This window comes from Nelusetta ayraudi, unplaced genomic scaffold (assembly GCF_046127955.1).
Source record: "Nelusetta ayraudi isolate G7.1 ecotype Tasmania unplaced genomic scaffold, CSIRO-AGI_Nayr_v1 ptg000017l, whole genome shotgun sequence".
In the NCBI taxonomy this organism is placed as follows: domain Eukaryota; kingdom Metazoa; phylum Chordata; class Actinopteri; order Tetraodontiformes; family Monacanthidae; genus Nelusetta; species Nelusetta ayraudi.
The window spans coordinates 6,397,540-6,419,772 of record NW_027466067.1 but is presented as its reverse complement, the minus strand read 5'-3'; the positions used below and the strand labels follow the sequence as shown (position 1 = coordinate 6,419,772).

General features: G+C 45.9%; 1 protein-coding gene across 5 annotated transcripts in view; it reads left to right on the top strand.

The window, feature by feature from the left end:
* Positions 1-22,233, top strand: part of eif4g3a (eukaryotic translation initiation factor 4 gamma, 3a) — a 51,335-nt gene that overhangs the window by 18,782 nt on the left and 10,320 nt on the right. Inside the window, exons 5-22 of one of the 5 annotated variants that reach the window (XM_076025007.1) lie at positions 113-145; positions 2,615-2,635; positions 3,285-3,422; positions 4,250-4,429; positions 5,123-5,234; positions 5,683-5,843; positions 7,373-7,498; positions 8,262-8,481; positions 9,931-10,794; positions 11,861-11,955; positions 13,353-13,632; positions 14,389-14,513; positions 15,771-15,890; positions 17,375-17,527; positions 18,061-18,258; positions 19,163-19,324; positions 19,412-19,648; positions 21,392-21,496. In XM_076025007.1, coding sequence (XP_075881122.1) covers positions 113-145; positions 2,615-2,635; positions 3,285-3,422; positions 4,250-4,429; positions 5,123-5,234; positions 5,683-5,843; positions 7,373-7,498; positions 8,262-8,481; positions 9,931-10,794; positions 11,861-11,955; positions 13,353-13,632; positions 14,389-14,513; positions 15,771-15,890; positions 17,375-17,527; positions 18,061-18,258; positions 19,163-19,324; positions 19,412-19,648; positions 21,392-21,496 — 3,330 coding nt within the window. Of the gene's footprint in view, positions 1-112; positions 146-2,614; positions 2,636-3,284; positions 3,423-4,249; positions 4,430-5,122; positions 5,235-5,682; positions 5,844-7,372; positions 7,499-8,258; positions 8,482-9,930; positions 10,795-11,860; positions 11,956-13,352; positions 13,633-14,388; positions 14,514-15,770; positions 15,891-17,374; positions 17,528-18,060; positions 18,259-19,162; positions 19,325-19,411; positions 19,649-21,391; positions 21,497-22,233 lie in introns of all 5 variants that reach the window. The other 4 variants (XM_076025006.1, XM_076025008.1, XM_076025011.1 and 1 more) reach the window with 4 other exon arrangements.

Here is a 22,233-nt window from a genome sequence, read left to right as displayed (position 1 = left end):
ATCTTATCTCTCTCTCTCTCTCCCTCTCGCTCTCTCCCCACACCTTCTTCGCATTGATTCGCCCTCACTGCTCCAACTCTCCCTGCTGGACCGCTCCTCCCTCCCCCGACAGTTTGCCACGGGCCCTCGACCAACCCACCCTCAGGTAATCTGTCGTCTGCTTTAAAAAAAAAAAAAAAAAAAAAGCACCCCTCCTCTTCCCGCCGCACTCGTGTCGTCCATCGCCGCCTTCTAAAGCAGAGAGTCGCTGACCTTTTTTGATTCTGGGTTAAGGCCGTGTTTTTTGCGTAGGGAGTTTGCATTTATTCTGCACGCTGTTCTTTACCATAATCAGGTGAACAGAGCCGCTTCCTGACCGACTTGCGATCTCAAACTGCATTTTTAGCTTGCCGCGGCGCTATTGGTATCTAATTGGCCTGAAATTCCTGAAAGTAGCGTTCACTGTCGCGATATTCAGGTTTTGCGCAATTCTGAGGGGCAACGGAAACGCCAGCAGCTGTCAGATTTCCCCTGAGACACGAGCCGCGTCCCAAATTGACACGCTACACAAGTCATGCGCGGACCACAGCGTCGATGTGTGATCGAAACACGCGGCGGCGCGACAACCCTGAAGCACGTTCGGCCAGAGACTGGCTTCCTCTCCGTCACCAGTCTGCCGCCAGCGGTGGAGGTTGTGAAGTGTGAGACTGTATCGCCTCACACTTCTCACTTTATGCCATTACTGCAGTGTAAAGAAGTGATTGACACACACACACACACACACACGTACACTCACGCGCCATTTCTGATAAAATGCTAATGGGTGAGTTGTGTGTGTGTGTGTGTGTGTGTGTGTGTGTGTGTGTGTGTGTGTGTGTGTGTGTGTGTGTGTGTGTGTGTGTGTGTCAGTCTACATACTGTCAGACATCAGTGTCATTAGGTGACGGCACTTCCTGTCTGTGTGTCTGTGTGTGTGTGTGACCCTGCGTACCCACAATCAATCAGTGTGACTTCCTGCCGTGCGTCGCGCTCCACCGAACCGCGTGGCCGCCCACCCGCTCCGATGATCCGCTGTCATCTTCACGCCGAAGGTAACCGCCGTGTCCGAAGCTGGAGCGCAACACGCTCGCACTCGCGACGCTCCCCTGCGAAAACTTCACCAGCAGGCTATAAATAGAACGGCCGCGACGCGGACGTCGGAGCGCGTCGAGTGCGTTTCGCCTCGCCACACCAAGTGTGTACTCTTCTCGCCCGCTCGGCCTTGGCTGTTACAAACTGGCGCTGGGAATTTCTTGTGCCACCGCGGGAAGTGGATGCGGAAAGCAGAAGCGGGCGAACAGTGAGCTTTTATACAGGCGGAGAAACCGGCCATTGTAACCCCCCGTAACACAGCCGATTCACAGTCAACAGTCCGAAACGTAAGTGCGCTTCCACACAAAGACGAGCATTATTCCGTTCTGTTTCTGCGCCATTTGCTGTATCAAACTTTTTTCGTCTCGATTTTTATTTCTTTTTTTTCCGACCGGAGACTCGGCTTTTGCGGCCGCGTGAACAGAGTCGCCGCGACCGCAAGAAGTCAACAAGTGTTGCTTGCTGGAGTTCAAAGCGTTCGTCTTGCGGTGGTTAAAGTTTTGTGGGCAAATTGCTGGGTTGAAATTAATGAAAAAAATCTTGGTAGAACACATATCTGAAATATTATTTCTAAATTCTGAGCTGTCAGGTGAGCTCTAGCGGCGGCTTTTATCATCAAACTTGCTGCCAGTATGTCACTTTAAGTCAAATAAGATCGAACTTACAGCCGGAATTTGCTTTAGGAAGTGATTTAAGGCTTCTCTCGGACCAAATTCGGCATTTCTGCAACTGCTGTGCATCGAGTGCGGTGCAGCAAGGCATCCAAGGCTCCGGAGGAAGTGAACGGCTCAGCAGTGCAGCCTCACTTTCAATAATAATCCTTTTTCACGTCCAGACGGGACGCTCTCTGCCCAGAGTTTTCCTCCTGGGAAGTTGCCACCCTCCCCACCCCCAAACTTTTCTCTCCCAGCTCTCTGCCAAGTGTTGCAAGTCTCGAAATGGTGACCCAACAACTGGGCAGAGTGCCATGTTAGCTGCTCTGCGGTACAGAAGGTTTCCCTGTTAACATCATCTCCGTGGTACGGAGTCGGTGTCAGCGGATGACGGCCGTCGAGCGTGGCCGGCGGCTCAGGCGCGACCGTTTCAAAAATAGAAATGCTTCTTAATTGCGTTTATATGTTTTTAAACGGGAAAAGAAAAGGAAAGGGATCTGTCACACGCCCTGCTGTGACTCCCACCCGGTCGCTAATAACTCTGCTCTTATCCAAGTTCTAATAACAGAGGCCTGATTCAAGTTCCTGTCTATTGTATCTGTTATTTTTAGGAAGTCAGCGGCTCAGGAAAAGGTTCTGCGTGGGGGTTTATCGAAATAATTGGACAGTTTCCTCTGTGTGTGTGTGTGTGTGCGTGTGTGTGTGCGTGTGCGTGTGCGTGTGTGTGTGTGTGTGTGAAGGCCTGCCTGCTTGTATTTGTTTTATTTATTTTTTTGCTGCGTGTTTTTGATCATCTTGAGGCTTCAGTCTCCCAATTGGTTTTCTCTCTTTTTCTGCTTTCAACACTCAAGGGAGGATTCAGGCCCATCCAGGTAACACTTCACACCTTCACGTCCAAAGTCTCCGCAGACCTGCATGGCAAAACCAGGACCACCCCGAGGCCCCCCCCCCCCATCCCCCTCACTCTCCCCTCTAACTCCTACCCTGCACCCCCCCCCCCCTACCTTCACCACGGTCTTTGCTTGATCCAGGGGGGGCCTTTTATCATCGTTTCCTTCCAGTTTGGTCAAGGACCATGACTGGATTTTTCTTTTTCTTTTTAATCTCCATTTATTCCACATCTTTCACTAATTTGCACAACTCAATGAACAGCATGCAGAATAAAAAAATATATATCTATCGTCCTCCCAAATATAATTTTTCCCTCTGTTTGCATCATGTGTCTGTGAAGAGAAACCGTTTCCTCCGTGGAAACGTGTCAAAGTTTTATGGCTCGGCTCTTGTTTTCTGTTATTACAAAACCATTTCCTGATGACGTCCTTTAAATATTGCGTGTCTCAAGTCCACCGGGTGTGTTTGGATGTTTTCTCAGCGCTGTTTATGCTGCTCTCCTCCTCCAAAGGACGCGGCGGTGCTGCTGCAAAGTCCTCGTTTTGAGGTCTTTGCGCTATTTGGAAGCTGGTCACAGCTGCTGGTTTTCCTTTTTCTTTATTTCTTTTGATTGAAATTTAACCCTCACAGCTCCGATCTTTGCAAACGTCGTTGACGAGCAGACCGTCAAAGCCACTGCAGGTGCAGCCGACGGTTTATTTGATGCCCTGGCTGCACGTGAAGCAGGCCGGACTGCAGCCCGTGGAGGAGCCAAGCTGCGTCTCGCAGGTCGACCGATCTTTTTGAAACCAGGCTGCACCCTGAGAGTTTTTTATTATTCGCTGTTGTTTCTTTTCCCCCAGCCAGCTGCGGAGCCTGGTGCAGTCTTTTAACACAGCACACAACCGCTAAATAAGGAGCATTCCCAAGATGCTTTTATTCACCCGACCACAGGGGGAAGAGTATCATAGGAAAGAAACATCACATTGACTTTGTTGCACAGATTCTCCGCCTTTTTTTTTTCTTTTCTTTTTGTTTTTACATCTGTCGGGCGTCTCGTTAGCAGGTTTAACTGGCGAAAGAGTAGATTTAATTTCAAGTTTGCAGGATTCCATCGCGGTATAGACGTAGGTCTCTGGCAGCCAGAGTGGAGACGGTGAAAGTTGCCCAATTCAGATTCTCTAGCAATTACTCGCATGTGTTCCCCCTCAGCGCGTAGGTGGGCTCAGACGAATTGGCCAAATCGTGCTTCCAAAGCCCTCTACGAATTCATCAACCCGACAATTCGCACGAGGAAAGCAGCGCTTCTGATTCGCTGTCCGCTTCACAAACGATTGCAGACGATCAGTTTTAGGCAGTTCGGGCAAGAATAAACAGGAGCAATAAGTGCGCACATCTGTTACCGCCGTCGGTATCATTCAGGGTAAATCGAGGATTCTGTTTCCTTTCTGTTTCCATTTCGCCAAAGATGATCTTTTTCTGAGAAAGTGACTAAACAGTGAAGACTTTGAACGCACCACAGCTTCTCTGTTGCATCACTGTGAAAGTGCCTTTTTTCCCCCTTTTTTTTTGAAGAATATGTAATGTTGGCTGTTTCTCTTGCGTGTCGCTTTCAGTTTTTCCAAAGGACTCAGATGCAGACGGCGAGGCCCACCATCCCCACCAACACTCCCTCCATACGGCCCGGCTCGCAGGCTCCCACGGCAGCCGTCTACCCGGCCAATCAACCAATCATGATGGCCATGGCGCCCATGCCTTTCCCCTCCCCGCAAGCTGCACAGTACTACATCCCACAGGTGACCCACCCACTCACAAGTATCTTGATAGAGTCGCTTGTTAAAAAACTTGACACACTATATATATGTATATATATTTATATTTATATATATATATATATAAAATAAATAAATATATATGTATATTTGTATGTATATATGTATATATATATATATACATATGTATATATATATGTATATATGTATATATATATATATATATATATATATATATATATATATATATGTATATTTGTATACATATATATATATGTATATTTGTATATATGTATATTTGTATACATATATATATATATGTATATTTGTATACATATATATATGTATATGTATATATATTTGTATATATATATACATATATATTATATGTATATATATACATATATACATATATATATATATATATATATAAAATATACATAGAGCAATAAGGGTCTTGCTCCTAGTTTGTTGCCATCATGCGCCGCCATTTTTAAAATTTGTACTATTTTTTGTCAAAAAAATAATTTTTTCACCCTTTGCTTGAGTTTTTCGGCCTTTAAAGTCCTTGCACACATTGACACATTTTCCCCGAAAAAATTCAATTTCAGTAAAATAATAACCTGCCACCCCAGTCATTCCTTTCCTGATCGCTGTACTCTGCCCTCTGCTCTCTGATGGTAACCAATGGCGCTCTTTTGTCTCCCTAACGTGCAGTATCGCCACAGCACGCCCTACGTGGGTCCTCCTCAGCAGTATTCTGTACAGCCGCCAGGCTCCGGCACCTTCTATCCTGGTCCAGGTCCAGGGGATTATCCAGCCCCATACCGTGAGTGACTTACAGCAGTGCTTCTCAACCGATGGAGTCTCAGGACCCACATTTTTCTTTTCTTAATCTTTCTCATCATGAAATCGCGACCCAAATTTATTCCACAGCACTCAAAATCTAAAATTGAGAAACGCTCCCTTACGATACACAAATATGTGCAATGCACTGTTATCACATTAAAATTACAATTATTTTTTTTCTTCATAAAGTTAAAAAAAAAAAAAAGGACTCTTGCAACAAAAATGGCATTTAAAGCTTAGTTATTTTGTTTATACCTGACACACAGGTTTGTTCTTACCTGACATGTTTCATGTCACATAAGGACAAACCTGAGTGTCTGATACAAACGAAACAACTAAGCTTTCGGCAAAGTCCATTTACTTTGAACATCTTTGGATTAAAAACAGCCTGACGCGTGTATCTTTATTTTCCGTCCTTTCGTCCTCAGATCCCCTCAGGTACCACCCACCTGTCTCACCCTCCGTTCCCGCCCCGGTCCCCACAGCCGGCCCACCGTACTACACTGGGCAGACTGTGTACCCTCCTTCGCCCCCCATCATAGTGCCTACACCACAGCAACCTCCACCAGCCAAGCGTGAGAAGAAAACAGTGAGTACCATAGTAGTCCCCCCCCGCACCCCTCGTATGCAAACCCTGGCCGTCAACAGTGGTGATTAGTGTTGCTCTAGTGCTTTTCTCAATCTTAATCCCACTCCATTTCATGCCTTTCTGATATGAGCTGTGGGTTCAAAATAGGGCTGCAACGATTAGACGGCATAATCGAATACTTCAACAAATTTCACTCCGCCCACTACATGCTCATTTGTACCTGCAGTGCAGTACTGAGCGCTGAGGGTGGCAGTGTCACTCGTTCTTTACATCCTTCAAAAAACAGAAGAAGAACAGCTTTTTCTCTGAAAAGGCTTGAAAATTCTGACCCAAAGTTGATAAAGTTTAGGAATATTTCATAGAAAATAAAGCAGCGAAACACGTTTGGTGCAAACTCCTGTGAAGCTTACTTAGCATTCCATGGTAGCACTACGGTGATACGCGAACACCAAGCTCACCTAGCATTCCATGCTAGCACTACGGTGATACACCTTTAACGCCGACACCCCGGTGTCGCTGTATCGTCACGTACCGCATAAAGGGAGTTCACAAATAACGTTGAGGATATATATTTCGTAGTTATGTTTTGAATTACACGTTTACTTGTTAATTCATCATCAGCCTATGACGCAAGCATCATGGAACTAGCTAGCTTCGCCAATGCTAGGTAAACGCGTACTTTACGACAGTAATTAGTGTTTTACAGCCCTTGTCAAAACAAGCGTTTACGCTGAATTGTAACCGTCTTTCTCTTATCACCTCTCAACTGTTATTTAGGGCGTATTGATTTGATATTTAAATTGTAAGAAATTTGTTTGTTTAACTGTGAACATTATAACCATTAAATCGTGAATTAATATACCGTGATATTTTACTTTGAAAAATACAACTATGTCACAGATAAATGCTTTGTGTGTCATTATTGATATACTTGTTTAAAAACGTATGCTGTCAGAGTTCAACAGTATAACAGGTGTGAAGATTTAAGCAAATTAGGATAAACAGAAGTCCAAAATAGGTGGTGAAAGTAAAGAAGATAATCGTCAGTGTTGGAGATACAGTATGGAGCGGCCCTTTATCTACACAGAAATGCTTATTATTAGTGTATAAAAACACAGCTGCTGTTCATTGTATTTTTTGTGTACATGTATTCAGAAGCTTTTAGTTCCATTTCAGTAGAAGCCTGTCAATATTAAACATAGGTTTAATAATATTGGTTATTGACAGGCTTCAGATTGCTTTTGGTATTTTTATCTACTTTGTATCAGTGGCGCATTTCCCTTGTTTTCAGACTAGTGACAACTTAGAATGAAGTGATTGAGTTCAGCACTGTCGGTTGTCACTCAGAGTGCTGAATATGCGTCTCTTTAATATTTTAAGCTCTGAAAGGGGTGTTGAGTCCTCTCTCTTTGAAACTTCAAGCGTTTCTACCACTTGCCGACGGCTCCGATGCGGCCAAGACGCGGTTCTCTGTGCGACTCGGGCGCTTTAGTGAGGTCTCTGTTCTTTTCGCGTCATTGTCCTCGCAGATCCGTATCCGCGACCCCAATCAGGGTGGCAGGGACGTGACCGAGGAGATCCTGGCAGGGGGCTCAGGGAGCAGGAATTCAACGCCTCCGGTCGGCTGCTCCTCCTCCACCCCCACCCCACCACAGGTATGGCCGGCTCTCAGCTGCTACAATCTTGACACCTGCTCTCCGCTTTCCGGCGACTGTTCCCGGTCACTGGCTGGCTTCACTGCGACAATGCGCTGTGTGTATTTCTCCCACTCCTCCTACAGAATCCGCTCGCTCTGCTTGTCTTCTCAGTCGGGAGTTCATTCGAATGTAGTGTCTTACTTCCAGGTTCAGGCTTCGACCACATTCATCTTTTTTTTTCCCTGTGGGTGCTTTTGAGATTAATGTAATAAATGAAGCCTAAACAATATTACATTTCATTTAATGAGAGGCACAAAGCCTAAATGACCTTCCTGGATTCTGTAGAAGGACGTGTTGATCTCTCTTCTCCTGTGTCCTCCTGTGGATGTTAACGGTGTCTTTCCTCTCTTTTTTCTACCTCTGTGTTCCCCACATTTATTTTTTTATTTTCTTTATTGTTTCTTTTTTATTTTATTCCTGAGTGTTTTGTTTCCCCTTTCTCCCGCCACCCTCCAAACATCGACCTCCATCTCTCTGTCTCGCCACCCCATTACTGTCCTCCGTGATCTGACATCTCCCCACCGGACTTGTTTGCCGCTCTCTCCCCACTATATGGGCTTCTCTGTTTATTTATTTGTCTATTTTTTTTTTCTTATTTTCCCGCTTTTTTGTGCGTGCGCTTGCTTACATCTCTGTGCCGGTCCGTCTGGTTTTTCTGTGTTGCTAGTTTTTATGGGCGCACCCTCATTATCCTCACATTTTCTACCTCAAATCGCAGCAGCTGAGCAGCAGCCAGACCCCAGAACAACAGCCTCTGCCACCGCCACCGCAGCAGCAACAGCAACAGCAGCAGCAGCAGCAGCCGCAGCCGCAGCAGCAGCAGCAGCAGCAGTCACAGCCTCCTAAGCAGGCCCATCCTGGAGGCTACGCGCTAGAGCCACTGCAGCCCCAACAGGCACAGCAGCCGCTGACGGGGGCTTCAGACACCAAACCGGGGCCAGGTCTGCACCAGCGACACCACTTCTGCTGAAAAGAGCTGCAAACTAGACCAGGACGGCCAATAACGGCTGTTGATTATAGCGTTCTAATCATAGACTTACGATGGATAATCCTCCCTCTTTTTTAATTTTTTTGCTGCCGGGTCATTCACACAGCACATTAGGCAATAGCCCTGTCTAATTAAGCATGCCAGCCTCTCTCCACCGAGACAAAAACTGTGATTTCCAAACTCCCATTTTTTTGTGTGCGTGTGTCTCCTATGGGTTTCGTTTTCTCAAGAGCAGGTTGTTCAACGGTGACGCTCTCACTTTCGTTTCGCTTGCGAGCAGAACACGGCCGAGTCAGCAGAAGAACCAGTCGTTCCAGTAATTAGCTGGAACTATTCAACCACCGCTGTTTGGTTTCTTTTTCTATTATTAGTCACTTCACTGGGCCCTTGGGAGTTTTGAAATGCCGGTTCAGGCTGTTTGGTTTATGGGACTGGTCGTCATTGCAACGCAGGGTTTGATCGGCCAGCCAATCCACTTCAAGGAAGTGTGGCATTCGACACAAATCAGCTGATGTTTGTGCTCATGAAAACAGATTATTAATATTATTACTATTGTTACATTTTTTTTTTACACTACCAATCAACAGTTTGGACACACCTTGCCATGCATTTCTTTTTATCTTTACAACTTTCTACACTGCAGACAGATACTTCAGACATCAAATATATGAGCAAGATATACGTCATTATTCAGCAAAGAAATACATGTTAAATAACTCTGAATATATGCTTTTTTTTTTCTTTTTTTTTGAAAGAATTTAAATATAAAACGTGTTAAACGAGTCATTTTACACTTTTATTGTTTCCTACATGATTCCATGTCTGTTCATACGTAGTGTTGATGTCTTCAGTGACAAACTGCAATGTCAATAGTCATGAGAATGAAAGAAAAGACATTCAATTCATAGGGTGTGTCCAAACTTTTGACCAGTATTGTTTATGGACTAAAGGTCTCCCGGGTTTCACAGATTTGAACATTTAAGAAGATGCTGCATTGCTGATATTAACTGCACTGCTATTTTCCCTTCACTTCACTCATTAATGTCACATAGCAAGTATAGTGTCGAGTGCATCCACTTAAGAAACAGATGCATTCTATATATATTATTAATTATAATGTCAGACTCGTAAGTTCATGCGAGCCCAACAATTTTGTTTCTTCCTACTGTATTGTGTGCATTTTCTTTTTCCAACTGAAATGCAAAAGATAATTCTACATTACATGTCGGTGGTCAGTCAAACTGGCTCTTAAAAAAATACGCATCGAAGACTTTACCATTTGAAATGAAAATGAATGTTTTACCGTGCAGCAGGCTGCTCATTTGTCATGTTTATCCACACGAAGCACACAAACACACACAGCATTAAACTGTGTGCTTTTCCCACTGTTTCCTTCCCTCAGATGACGCACCAAAACTGGAGCCAGTAGTCCAGAAGTCTTCCTCCCCCAGGCTGCTGCAGCCTGAGGCCCCAGCGGAGAGACCCGAGCCGAGCGCTCCCGTACCCGAGCCCTGTTCTGCCGTCGAACCAGAGCCTCTTCCCCCTCCCGGAAAGACGACCGCCTCGGCCGCTCAGCCGCCAAACAAAAGCGAGCGTCCCCCAGCCAGGGTGGACTCTTCCTCCACCTCCGCCGCCTCCTCCGCCTCCTCCGCCTCCGTCACGTCCCCCTCGCCGACGGACGGGGAGCGCAAACCTTCAGCGGGCCGACCTCAGACTCCCGTCGTCGAAAAGACTGTTTCCGAGGCGCCGCGGACTCCTGCTGCGTCGCCGGCCCCCAAGGCTCTGAACGGGTTGGCAGAGTCCGCCGCCGAGCCGGACGCCGCCGCTGCCGCCAGCGCTGCCGCTCGCGAGCCCTCTGTGGCGCCCACGGCTGCACTCCAGCCCAAGGCCTCCTCGTCCTCCACCTCCTCCGCCTCCCCCACCTCGTCCGAAACGCTGCCCTCTGACGTGAGGCCAGAAGTGCCCATCGCTGCTGCTCTCGCCCCAATGGCACCCGTGGCCGTGGTGCCCGTCACCCTGACCTCAAGCCCCGCCCCCGCCTTGCCCGTCACCCTCCCCCCCGGCCTCCCGCCCCTGGTGAAGGCCACGGCGGAGGCCGACGAGCCCAGCAAGCCCCACGACACTAAGGACCTCATTCCAAGAGCCGTGCCGGAGGCACCAGCAGCTGACAGCAGACCAGAGTCGCAGCAGCCGCAGCCGCAGCAGCAGCAGCAGCAGCAGCAGCAGCCACCGGCGCCGGCGCTCACCAGGAAGAGTCCCACTTCAGGTATGCAGCTGTCTTTTTCTCCTTCTTCTGTGGTTTTCTCGTCAAATTCCTCTTTGGATGCGTCTTCATGTTCTGCCCCAGTCAGTCGGTGTACACACATCAGGAAAAGACAAACTTGAACAACTATTTCAGTACCAAATTTATTCAGACACCACAAGATTAATACGTTACCTGTGGCCTCTACAATTACAAGAGGTGTTCAAAGGGGCGGCCAGTCTTGTTACCTCAAGACTTGTTGATGCTACATTCACAAGGGTAACGCCATCTGTTGGGAAAACATTGTACAACAGTACACAGTCTTATCGTAATTTGATCAACTTGGAAAGAGGTAACTATAGGTATAGAGGCAATGATACAAATTAAATATTCATGCAAGTATTTCCTTTCCTGGTGTGTGTATATATTATTTCGGCTGACTGTGTGTGTGTGTGTGTGTTGGGTGGGTGGGTGGCGGGGGCGTCTAAATATTTTCTATCAAATGCATCATTAAGGGCTTTTTTATTCAGAAATGAAACGTTGTTTCCTCCCTTTTCACAAGCTGCGTTTCCGTCACAGTTTTTCGTAAAGTAAAAGCAATATTTCTATAATTTAGACACATTTATTATTATTATTTATATATAAATTATTTATTATAATTTAGTACAATTGCGACTTGCGGGTGTTTCCATTTAATGGTGTGACGCGCATAAGCTGTAATTCTCGTAAATTCTTTGTCCCGCAAGATTTACTCTGTCTGTGATTACTTGTAAAAAATATTACGTCTCCTCCTCCTCCCAAACATAACGCGCCATTTTCACTTGACGTGAACTGGTCACATGACCCACGTCCGCTGATGTGTAAATGCGAAAAAAGGTGTTCCCATGACATTTTTGCGACACACCTCGATATGAAAAACCACCTCATGAGAGCATAAAAGCTTTTAGCGATATTTAAAGAGGTTTCTGGAAGTTCAGGTGTTTCCATTGCCAGTAATTCATTGCGACGTTTAGGTTTTGCGCAATTCTAGGGGCGACGGAGACGCAGCTACTGATACACTCTGACTGAATGCTCATCTCTCCCTCCGCAGTAAATCAGAATCAGACTGCTTCCACTACACCAAAGACCTGGAGGAAACCAAATGACGCCATCTCTGCTTCAGACGCTACTCAGAAAGAGGATGAGGTATGTAAATAGTCCCCGAGATGTCACCAAACAAATAATCAAGGAGTAATGATTTGTTTTGGTCGGCGGCGGCAAGATCGGGGCGATTTAAAATGTCCCGGCAGAGTCGGAGGTGCAGGGACGGCGGGGGGAGGAGGGAGGGTGCTGAGAGAGCGGAGGAACAGGCACAATGTGGGTAATAGTTCAAGTGGAAAATGTTTCCACATGTGTGGCAGAGGAAGCAGACGTGAATGACTTTGGGGTGTTGTTATCATCGCGCAACCACAGCCAGGAGTTATCGCTCATCTTCACGCTCGGCTCGACCACTTTTTTTTTTTCTCCCAAATCGGTTTAGCCTGGGTTAGTCCTCTCTGCTTCCTTTTGTTCTGTTGCAAAGTAAAATTTCATGGCAGAATCCCCCCCACCCCTCCCTCTGCCCCCACCCATTTCCGTGCCGCTGTGAAGAAGTGCCTCAAATGTTGTTGACACAATATTGCATGTGACTAGAGGCCGCCTCAAATAACCCTGCAGAGCCTCATTGAACTCTATCTACTACATCAACACTGATTTCAGCAGAGTGGGGGGAGGAAATTACACGCAAGTTTACATTTAAACAGGTGTTTATGACGCACTTGACGCATTTCAGTGATGCTGTTGAAACATACTTCTCTGTCAATACTGTATAAGACCATTTCTAAAGATTTATTAATCATTAACAAAGCTACAGTTATTTATAAAATAAATAAATAAATTAATTAATAACACAGGATGTTGTAATGTGCAAATTGTCCTTGAAGTCAAAACCCATTTATTGTAATTGTTTCCTCACAGGTGTGAGTATATATTTAAGCAAACAGTTAACTGTCTAGTCTGACTTAATGAACAACCTCAAAACTTGCAGCGAACTCGTACATCAGGAAGGAGGCAGGAAGGAGCTCTTCTAAAGTAGGAAAATCAAAGGAAAACCAACACAGACAGAAAACCTCAAACAAGCCTCGAGTGAAACGTTTTGCTTGATTAGAGCCTGCGCAAATAAAATCATCACGTTTAGTGTTGTGTATTTATCACCCTTTATTGGGAGGGAAAGATGAAATCACACGCTGTGGCTACAACAACAAAGCTGCTGAATGTTTTGTCAAGTTTTCCTTCAAAAAAAGTTCCAGGATTATAGATTTTTTTTAAACGTCGGTCAACATTGTAGTTTTAAATTTATGTTTATATTTATATTTAAAGTTCTCTCCCATCAGCTGATGATCTTCCAGTTTAAGTGACACAAACAGACACAAGTGGCCCCTCACGCAGGGAGACGGCGACAAGGCGTTTCCCACCAGTCACCTTCCCCACAAATTTAAATAATCTCAGCCGTACCTGTTAAACCAACCTGAAGGGTCTGACTGTCCGCCTCTGTCCACGCCAAGGCCGAGTCCAGCCCCGCAGACGCCCCCGCCGGAGACGCCGCCCCGCAGCCGGCCCCTCCGAGCGGCAGCCCCGCCCCCCTGCTCCCGGCCTTCGCCTCAGCGCCCTCCGCGGCCCCCGAGGCCGACGGCAAGCGCGGCGGCGCCCCGGAGGAGAACGGCGAGTCCGAGATGGAGCCCATGAGGAACGGCACGGGACACACCTCCGAGACGGAGAGCAGCGACAGCGGCGCCACGCCCGGAGACAAGGAGAACTCCACGGGAGCGCCGCAGGACGTGGAAGGTCAGAGACGGCCCCGCCCACCCCATGGAAACATTACACATGAAATAATTTGAAGCGGTTTATGAAGAGGGATTTGTCTCAAAGGTCCAGTGTGTAAAATTTGAATTTGCAATAGAATTTCTAGAATTTGCGCAAAAACTAAATATCACAAAATTTTTAGAAATATTGCTCTTTTTTTGGGGGGTGAAAAACTGTAATGGAAACGGCGCTTGAGAGCCACTTAATGGCTCCTGAGTCATGACAACCAGTTTGCTGCACTCTACTGAAATAACAAATGACACTGACCTATGCGAAGACACCGATCACGTTAATGATTTCTCAATAATGATCAACAATGGCTGAACAAGGTTGGATTAAAACTGAATTTTAGACGCAGCTCAGCAAATTATTTTTGGCCTGTGTGCGACTCATGTGGTCCTTGGGGCGCCACCTGGAGCCCGTAGGCACCACATTGCTGACCCCTGACCTGGAGCAGTCAAGGGTCTTGCTCCGAGTTAGCTGCCATTTTACACCACCATGTTTTAAGGAAGCCAGCCTATCAGAAACACGCTGTCAGCCAGGCTTCCTTAAAAAAAAATTACACACTGGGCCTCTAAAGCATTTTTTGAGCATCCAGAAAATCATTGTTGTTTTTTTGTTTGTTTGTTGTTGTTTTTTTAATTTTACAATTCCCAAACACTTTTGCTTTGCTTGGATTGTCCCTCAGCTCGCTCCTGGCCTGATCTGTTCTTTGTCTCTCTCCCCTTTGTGTCGCAGACCTGGCAGAGTCTGGTGCGAAGCGTCAGTATCACAGGGACTTCCTGTTGGGCTTCCAGTTCATGCCTGCCTGCACACAGAAGCCCGAGGGGCTCCCGCCCATCAGCGATGTGGTGCTGGACAAGGTAAATGAAACACGTGCTGACACGCGGCTGCATTAAAAAATAATTCCCCCGACATCCAGGAGATTCGAGAGTAATGAACTCTTTGCCCTCGTAAAGCTCGTCTTGTAAAGACGTCGGTGAAGGCTTCCCGTCAGTTCAGTTTATAAATACGTCCGTCACAGTGAAAATGAACCAGAGATGCTTCAATATTTTAAGAAACTCTTTAGTTATGTACTTTAAAAAAAAAAAGGTTATTCAAAGGCTTCGGAAACGTAAAGATTTTCTGTCCCTTTCTCGTCATCGAGTAATTAATCAGTCAGACTTAACAAGCTGTTTAACATTCCCGCCTCAGGCTCCATGGGGGTCAGAGTCGGGACTTTGCTTTTCTCGTTCAAAAATGAATATTTTTCATTTTTCAACGCGGCTGAGATTTATTTACTAAAAATCAAAACAAATTGATTGACCCTTCGCTTCGAAATTGCGTCCTTGTGGAACGGCGTCATCAGCAGATGTTTATTTTACTCCGAACTTGTTTGATGGTCTTCAAACACACACACACACACACACACACACACTTGGGAGACGTCGGTCCAGTCCTCTGATCCTGCAGTACGGCGCGGCCGAATGCTGTTTTCATTAAAATCACACAGCTCTGATGTCACTTTCTGGCACGCCGCCCCTCCCCCACCCCTCCGAGGAAAAAAGACCAACGCGAGTGAGCGAGCGAACATACAGGAGCGCCGGCGTTCCCTCCCGAGGAGAAAGTGAAATCTCGGTGGGACGGAGGGAGGAGAAAGTCAAGGGCGTCTCAAAGACAAAGGACTCCGTTTGTTCTCCTCTCCTCCTCCCCCGCAACTATCTCCCGCTCTCTCTCTCTCTCCTCCTCCTGCGTGCACTCCTTCCTTCCGTCCTTCCATCCATCCGTCCATTCCCTCCACATCTGGTTCTCGCTCCCTCCCTCCCGACCAACGGCAGCCTCGAACCGTCTCGAGCCAGATTTACGAGCTGCTCCGTAACAGCACGACGGAGCAAAAAAAAAAGAAAAGAAAAAAAAAAAAAAAGAAGTAGTCTGGTGACGAGTGACAGCAGGTCAGGCGCTCGTTTACACTGGGTCACCTTTGAGAGAGCGCTGGGTTAGAAATGCACACACACTCCCCCTTGCACTCACACTCACACACACACACACTCACACACACACACACACACACACACACACCTTTAACCCTAATGCTCCCCCTGCTGTTTGACCTGATGTTTGCGTGTGTGGCTGCCGTGCAGATGAACCAGCACAAGGCGCCGTCTCGAGCCGTCGAGTCCAGAGCCATTTCCAGGGGACCCGACTTCACGCCCGCCTTCGCCGACTTCGGCAGGCAGATGAGCGGCGGACGCGGCGCAGCGGTGAGTGACGCACAGCAGCCCACAATTTTCAACTAATATATACACACGAGCAGTCAAACGTTTGGACACACCCGATGAATATAATGTCTTTTCTGTCATTCTCGTGACTGTTGACATTGCAGTATGTCACTGAAGGCATTAAAACCATGTATGAACACACGTGGAATTATGTAGGAAACAGGAAAAGTGTCTTAAAGTGTATAAAAGTGTGAAATTCTTCAAAATAGCCCCCTTTCATTAAAAGCAGATTTAGAGTTATTAATTTTTTTCTTTGCTGCATAATTACATATCTTGCTCATGTTGTTGATGTCTTCAGAATCTACCTGCAGCGTAGAAAGTTGTAAAGCTAAAAAACAATTGCAGGAGAGGGTGTGTTCAAACTTCAGACTTATACTGTATATATATATATATATATGTATATATATGTATATATATATATATATATATATATATATATATTTATATATATATATATATATACATACATATATATATATATAATATAATATATGTATATGTCTTGTATATGTCTACATATATATATGTGTATATATATATATATATATATATATGTATATGTGTGTGTATATATATACATACACACACATATATATTGTGTGTATGTATATATATGTGTATATGTATATATATATATGTGTATATATATATATATATATATATATATGTATATATATGTATATATATATATATGTATATATATGTATATATATGTATATATATACATATATATATATATATATATATGTATATATGTATATGTATATATGTATACACATATATATATATATATATATATATATATATATATATATATATATATATATATATATATATATATATATATATATATACCACTGAGAACAGACACCAATCAGTGCTTGAAAATAAAATGGCCTTCTGAAATTGAACCTTAATGATCATTTAGAGAAAAAAACAAGACGATACACAAGTAAAGCCATGAGGGACTTGCTCTCATTTGTAATATTATGCACGTAATTCATCACTCGACATCGCCCGCAAGACGCTGATGGCCCGTTCAGTATCTTCATTTGCCTAATGGGTGCCCGGTGCTTGACGACTGGAGTCGGCAGAGGACGCGCAGGTAGACAGGACGGGAGTTTTGTCGGCGTGGCCACGCCTACAACATCAAGGCCATTATAAGCATCTTTAAAACGGGGGCAACAGCTCACCTCCATCAGTATGAACCCGTCTGGGGTTCACACTGATGCAATACAATCTTCTGAAGCTGAGTGCCGTCCCCTCTCCCACCCCTCCAGATTTTCAAATTAATGAGCACAATCCTCTTGAACACACTTGTTATCTGCACACAGCACTTTAATAGCCATGTAGCTTCCTGTTCTGTATTTTTAGCTCCTGGTCTCAGTCGGGCATTTAAAAACTGCGCAGCCCACAGAAGAAGGTAAGAGCCATGGATACTGACAGAGTCTCTCCTCCTCACTCAGCTCATGAGCCTCGGCTCGCGGAGGATCATTCCCAGGAAGATCATCATGAACGTGACGGTCGAGGACGTCCAGCTGAAGAAGTCGGAGAACGCCTGGAAGCCCGGCCTGAAGAGGGAGGGCGCGGCGGAGGATCCGGAGAATCAGAAAACACAGGTCGGGCGCAGAAGGATTTGTGAAGAGAGGTTCCCTCATCAGTTGCGGCCCATGTCAGAGTTTATGGCTGCGCTGCAGCTTTTTCTATAAAAAAAAAAAAAGAAGAAAAAAAAGGGAAAAAAGCAGCAAATATGACCACCAGAAAATATCTGGAACATGTGAATTTGTAAAGATATTGAATCCCGTCTTCTTCAATATGTTGTCATGCACTTCACCACCATGCGAAGAGCTGTATGCAGGCAGCCAGGTAGAGCGGGAAAGATATTCAGCAGCCGTTTGGCAGAACTTTGCCGTCTGTCAGATTAAATGAGGACTAACAAGTGATACAGTGCTCCAGCGAACAGTGCGTAATGCGATCACACGCTGTTCGTGGAGCTCCAACAGAGTCAGTGCAGAGACAGTGAAAGCCAGCCACGTAGAACCTGCGGTGGTTGCACTCTCGGGTCAAATAGCATATTGAGATTTGATCTCGAGAGGTGAGGGGAAAAACCAACCCACGGGGTTTCAGGCTTGTCCTCGCCGACCGTCCGCAGGAGCTCTTCAGGAAGGTCCGCAGCATCCTGAACAAGCTGACGCCGCAGAAGTTCAACCAGCTGATGAAGCAGGTGACGGACCTGACCATCGACACGGAGGAGAGGCTGAAAGGCGTCATCGACCTGGTCTTCGAGAAGGCCATCGACGAGCCCAGCTTCTCCGTCGCCTACGGCAACATGTGCCGCTGCCTCGCCACGGTAAGGCCGTCGCCGCCAAGCGTCAAAAAGCTGAGGCTCAGGATGAAAATGGGTCTTTTTTTTTATTACTTCGCAAATTATTACCTTATCGAAAATGTAATGGTAGTATAACTATTTCAATTATTTAATCAAAAAAGTAATGTAACTAATTACATTTGATTACATTATGTTTAGTTTTCTACATTTTGTAGTGTAACGTTCTCAACTGTCAACGAGCTTCCAACAGCACTTGAAACAGAGAGAGACGATTGGCTGATGAGTGGTAGGGGACACTGCAATTCCAAACTTGACAGGAGAACCAATCAGAAGCATCAGAATAGCATCAAACTTTCGTCTGTGCAGGGAAACTGAAGAGAACGGTGCTCATACCAAGCCAGTGCACGTGAAAACCGCGCAAAGCAACCAAGTAAAATGATGAAACATAAGCCCTGCCTTTTTTGTAGAAATTGGTCTGATGTAATTAAAATTGTCATCATGAATTTTTAGTAACTGTAATTTAATGAAATTCTTTCCTGTAATGTAACTGATTACAATTATCCTTACTTTATAATTAAATTGCGTATCAGTCTTACATGTAACTCATTACTCCTCAACACTGGAAATATGCATCTATTTAAAAATAAATAAATAAAAAGGTATTAGAAGTTTTGCATCAATACAAATCTGAATTCTCCGTCATGCATTACCTGTTTTCACTGTGTGACGTAGTGTGAACTTTCCAGACTTTAGAATAATAAAGTGAGGTCCCCTTCATTTCTCACAATCTGTCTGTGGAAAGTAAAACACTATTTTTCCAACGACAAATTTTCCTGGAGGTGTGTGGTAAAGATGCCTTTCTGGAATGAGAGTAGTAGTCGTCCTTCACCTGTGTTTGTTGATCTCCTGTCTCCCTCCTCCTGTCCAGCTCAAAGTGCCCATCGCCGACAAGCCCACCAAAAACCTGCCGGTCAGCACCGTCAACTTCCGCAAGCTGCTGCTGAACCGCTGCCAGAAGGAGTTTGAGAAAGACAAGGTGGACGACGTGGTGTTCGAGAGGAAGCAGAAAGAGCTGGACTCTGCTGCATCGGTGCGAGCTCCGCCACGCCCTCCACATTCAGTCAAGCGACAACAGCCGGGCAAACTTTCATGTTCTGTTTTATCGCCTCCCCTCCAGACGACGGAGCGCGACAGGCTTCAGGAGGAGCTGGAGGAGGCCAAGGACAAGGCGCGGCGGCGCTCCATCGGCAACATCAAGTTCATCGGCGAGCTGTTCAAGCTCAAGATGCTGACGGAGGCCATCATGCACGACTGCGTGGTCAAGCTGCTCAAGCACCACGACGCGGAGTCCCTGGAGTGCCTGTGCAGGCTGCTCACCACCATCGGCAAGGACCTGGACTTCGAGAAGGCCAAGGTGAGCCGAGACCGAGCGTTGATGGTCTGTGGTCTTAGTCTTCCTGCTGCAGATAAGAGATTCCTTTGCATGGGGTTATTTAAAGGTCCCGTAATATTAAAACTGTTATTCATTTGTGCCTCCAGGACAGGGGTGGGCAAAGCTTTTGGCTCGTGGGGCACAGCAGGTTCTGAAATTATGAAAACTTTTTATTATGCTTTAAAAACCTTAATGGGCCGCGTATGGCCGGCCGTAGTTTGCCCACGGGAATTAGCACTTTGTGATGTCACAAAGGGCACCACTCCCTTACTCATTCTGAGTCCACCAGCTTTGCGTGAACAATCAGCCTGGTGCTCTGACACCGCCTCCCCTATCAGCTGGAGTCTGCAACTAAAAGAAAGAAGTCTAGAAAAATGTTTCTAAGCCTGAACTTGTTTGTTTGCAACTGCGCTGAAAACTTTGTCGTGTTTTCTCTTGCAATTGTTCTGTTGATTAGGATTGCACCATGTGCATTTTGAACTAGTTGCTCCTCCTCCCCCCAGGCCACTGCAATACGAGGACATAATTTCATGTTTTTAATCATGAAAAATAATGTAGCAGAAAATAAAAAATAAGACGTCATCGCGTTTGCTTTTGTTACCTCACTCGTGTTATTTGTCATTATCACAGGTTTATTGGCAATTCTCAATCAGCCATTAATCTTATCACCAAGACGGCGACGTCTTTTTAACTGTTGCTTCATTATAAGTGGAGGAAGTGTGTGTTATTTAGTCAGAATAGATTGTGAGTATCGAGTCAGTGTTGATTCCTGTCTCACATTACGTCCCAAAATCGGAGGTGCGTCGCTCTAATAAGAGCCTGAACAGCTGAGGCCTGTTTTTCTGCGCCGTATCCAAAAACATCTCGCACAGTCTCGGGAGTCATTGGCAGATGAATTCACTGGCATTCAGTCGTAAAACAAACCCTGCGTACTGTGTGTCCTGCTCCCGCCGATGTGCAGTCGGAACCAGAGAATACATTCCTCTTGTCAAACCGGTTGATTTAGATGTGCAGTGCAGCATTTAGACACACACATACACACACAGAGGAAGCTCTGATGGGATGTGGTCCAGCAGCAGCAGTTTCTGCAGTCAGCTCCAAAAGGCCGAGCAGCAGCAGCAGCAGCAGCAGCTCATTATGGCTAATAAGGAAACCAGAATATCCCCACAGTGGATGTTCGGCTTTTTTTTCCTGCCTGACTGACTCTCCCGTCGACTTGAGCGATTCCCAGCTGGACACGGCTTAAGACGAACCACCCCCTTCCCCCCCAACCACCACCACCACCACCCAGGTGTGACTTGAGCTTGTCTGCAGGCTGTTTTGAGTGATGATCGCCCCTGCAGACGGGCGGTGAGAGGGGGGGGGCTCTCTGAGCAGACAGGAAAACTGATGCGCGCCGACAGCCTAGTTGCCGGGAAAAGGCCGTCCGTGCAGTTTATGAAAGCAAAGCGGCCCCATTTATTTCGTCAGATCCTTGAGAGTGCGTTTTGAAATGATCCGTTCTGTCCCCGAGATTTCACGGGATGTCATTTTTCTGAATGCAGATCTAATGATACATAGAATGCGAAGCCAGGAGGCTGTCAGTTCAGCCGTGCACAGCCATGGCAGCTGCTGCTCCGGGCGATACATGAGAACAGACCAGTTGATTGACTGGAGTAAATATGGGATTCCCCGCGAAGAAAAGGCCCCGTCCTTATTTCTCCCTCTTGTTTTGTTGTCTTGCAGCCTCGCATGGATCAGTATTTCAATCAGATGGAAAAAATCGTCAAGGAGAGGAAGACGTCGTCACGGATACGGTTCATGCTGCAGGACGTCATCGACCTGAGATTGGTGAGTGTGTGGCTCTGATGTTCACTTCCCCATCAGACCACTGCTTTATGTACCCTTTTCAGCAAATTACATTCCAGTTGTCAAGCTGTAGATGTTGTAAATACTGTGCTATTTTCATACAAAAGCCTAAATTTAAATAGCTGATGCGGGTCGATTGTCTGGCCTCAATTCCGAAAATCATACAAACAGTGATTTATAGGTGAATTTTTTCTTCCTTTGCAAGTTTTTTTTTTTTTTTTTTTTTTGTCCTGGTGAAACTGACGATTGAAGTTGGGCCTTAATATACACTGGACAAATGACAAATCAGTGTACAAACATGATAACCCCGGTGGCCCACCGGTCTCTTTATGATCGTTTAGACTGTCTTCATAATTGCCCTTTGGGGTTAATAAGGAGATATGACTGTGAACATTTAATATACGATAAGAAATCCAATACAAAATTAATAAACTCATAAATCTAATATTTTCGAAGTGCAAACACTACAAACCGGGTCAGTGTTGGAGAAGAGGTTTGGACTGATTCTAGTTCTAATTCTCTCCTTCTGCCACTTTAATCCAACGCAGGCAGTTAAAATCAATGTCTGTGTCTCTGACCGGACATGACCCCCCCCCCCCCCACCACCACCACCACCACCACCGCCACCACCACACCCTCTTCCCCTCCACCTCCCCCACCACCACCACACCCTCTTCCCCTCCACCTCCCCACACCCCCCACCTCTGCTGCGCTCGTGT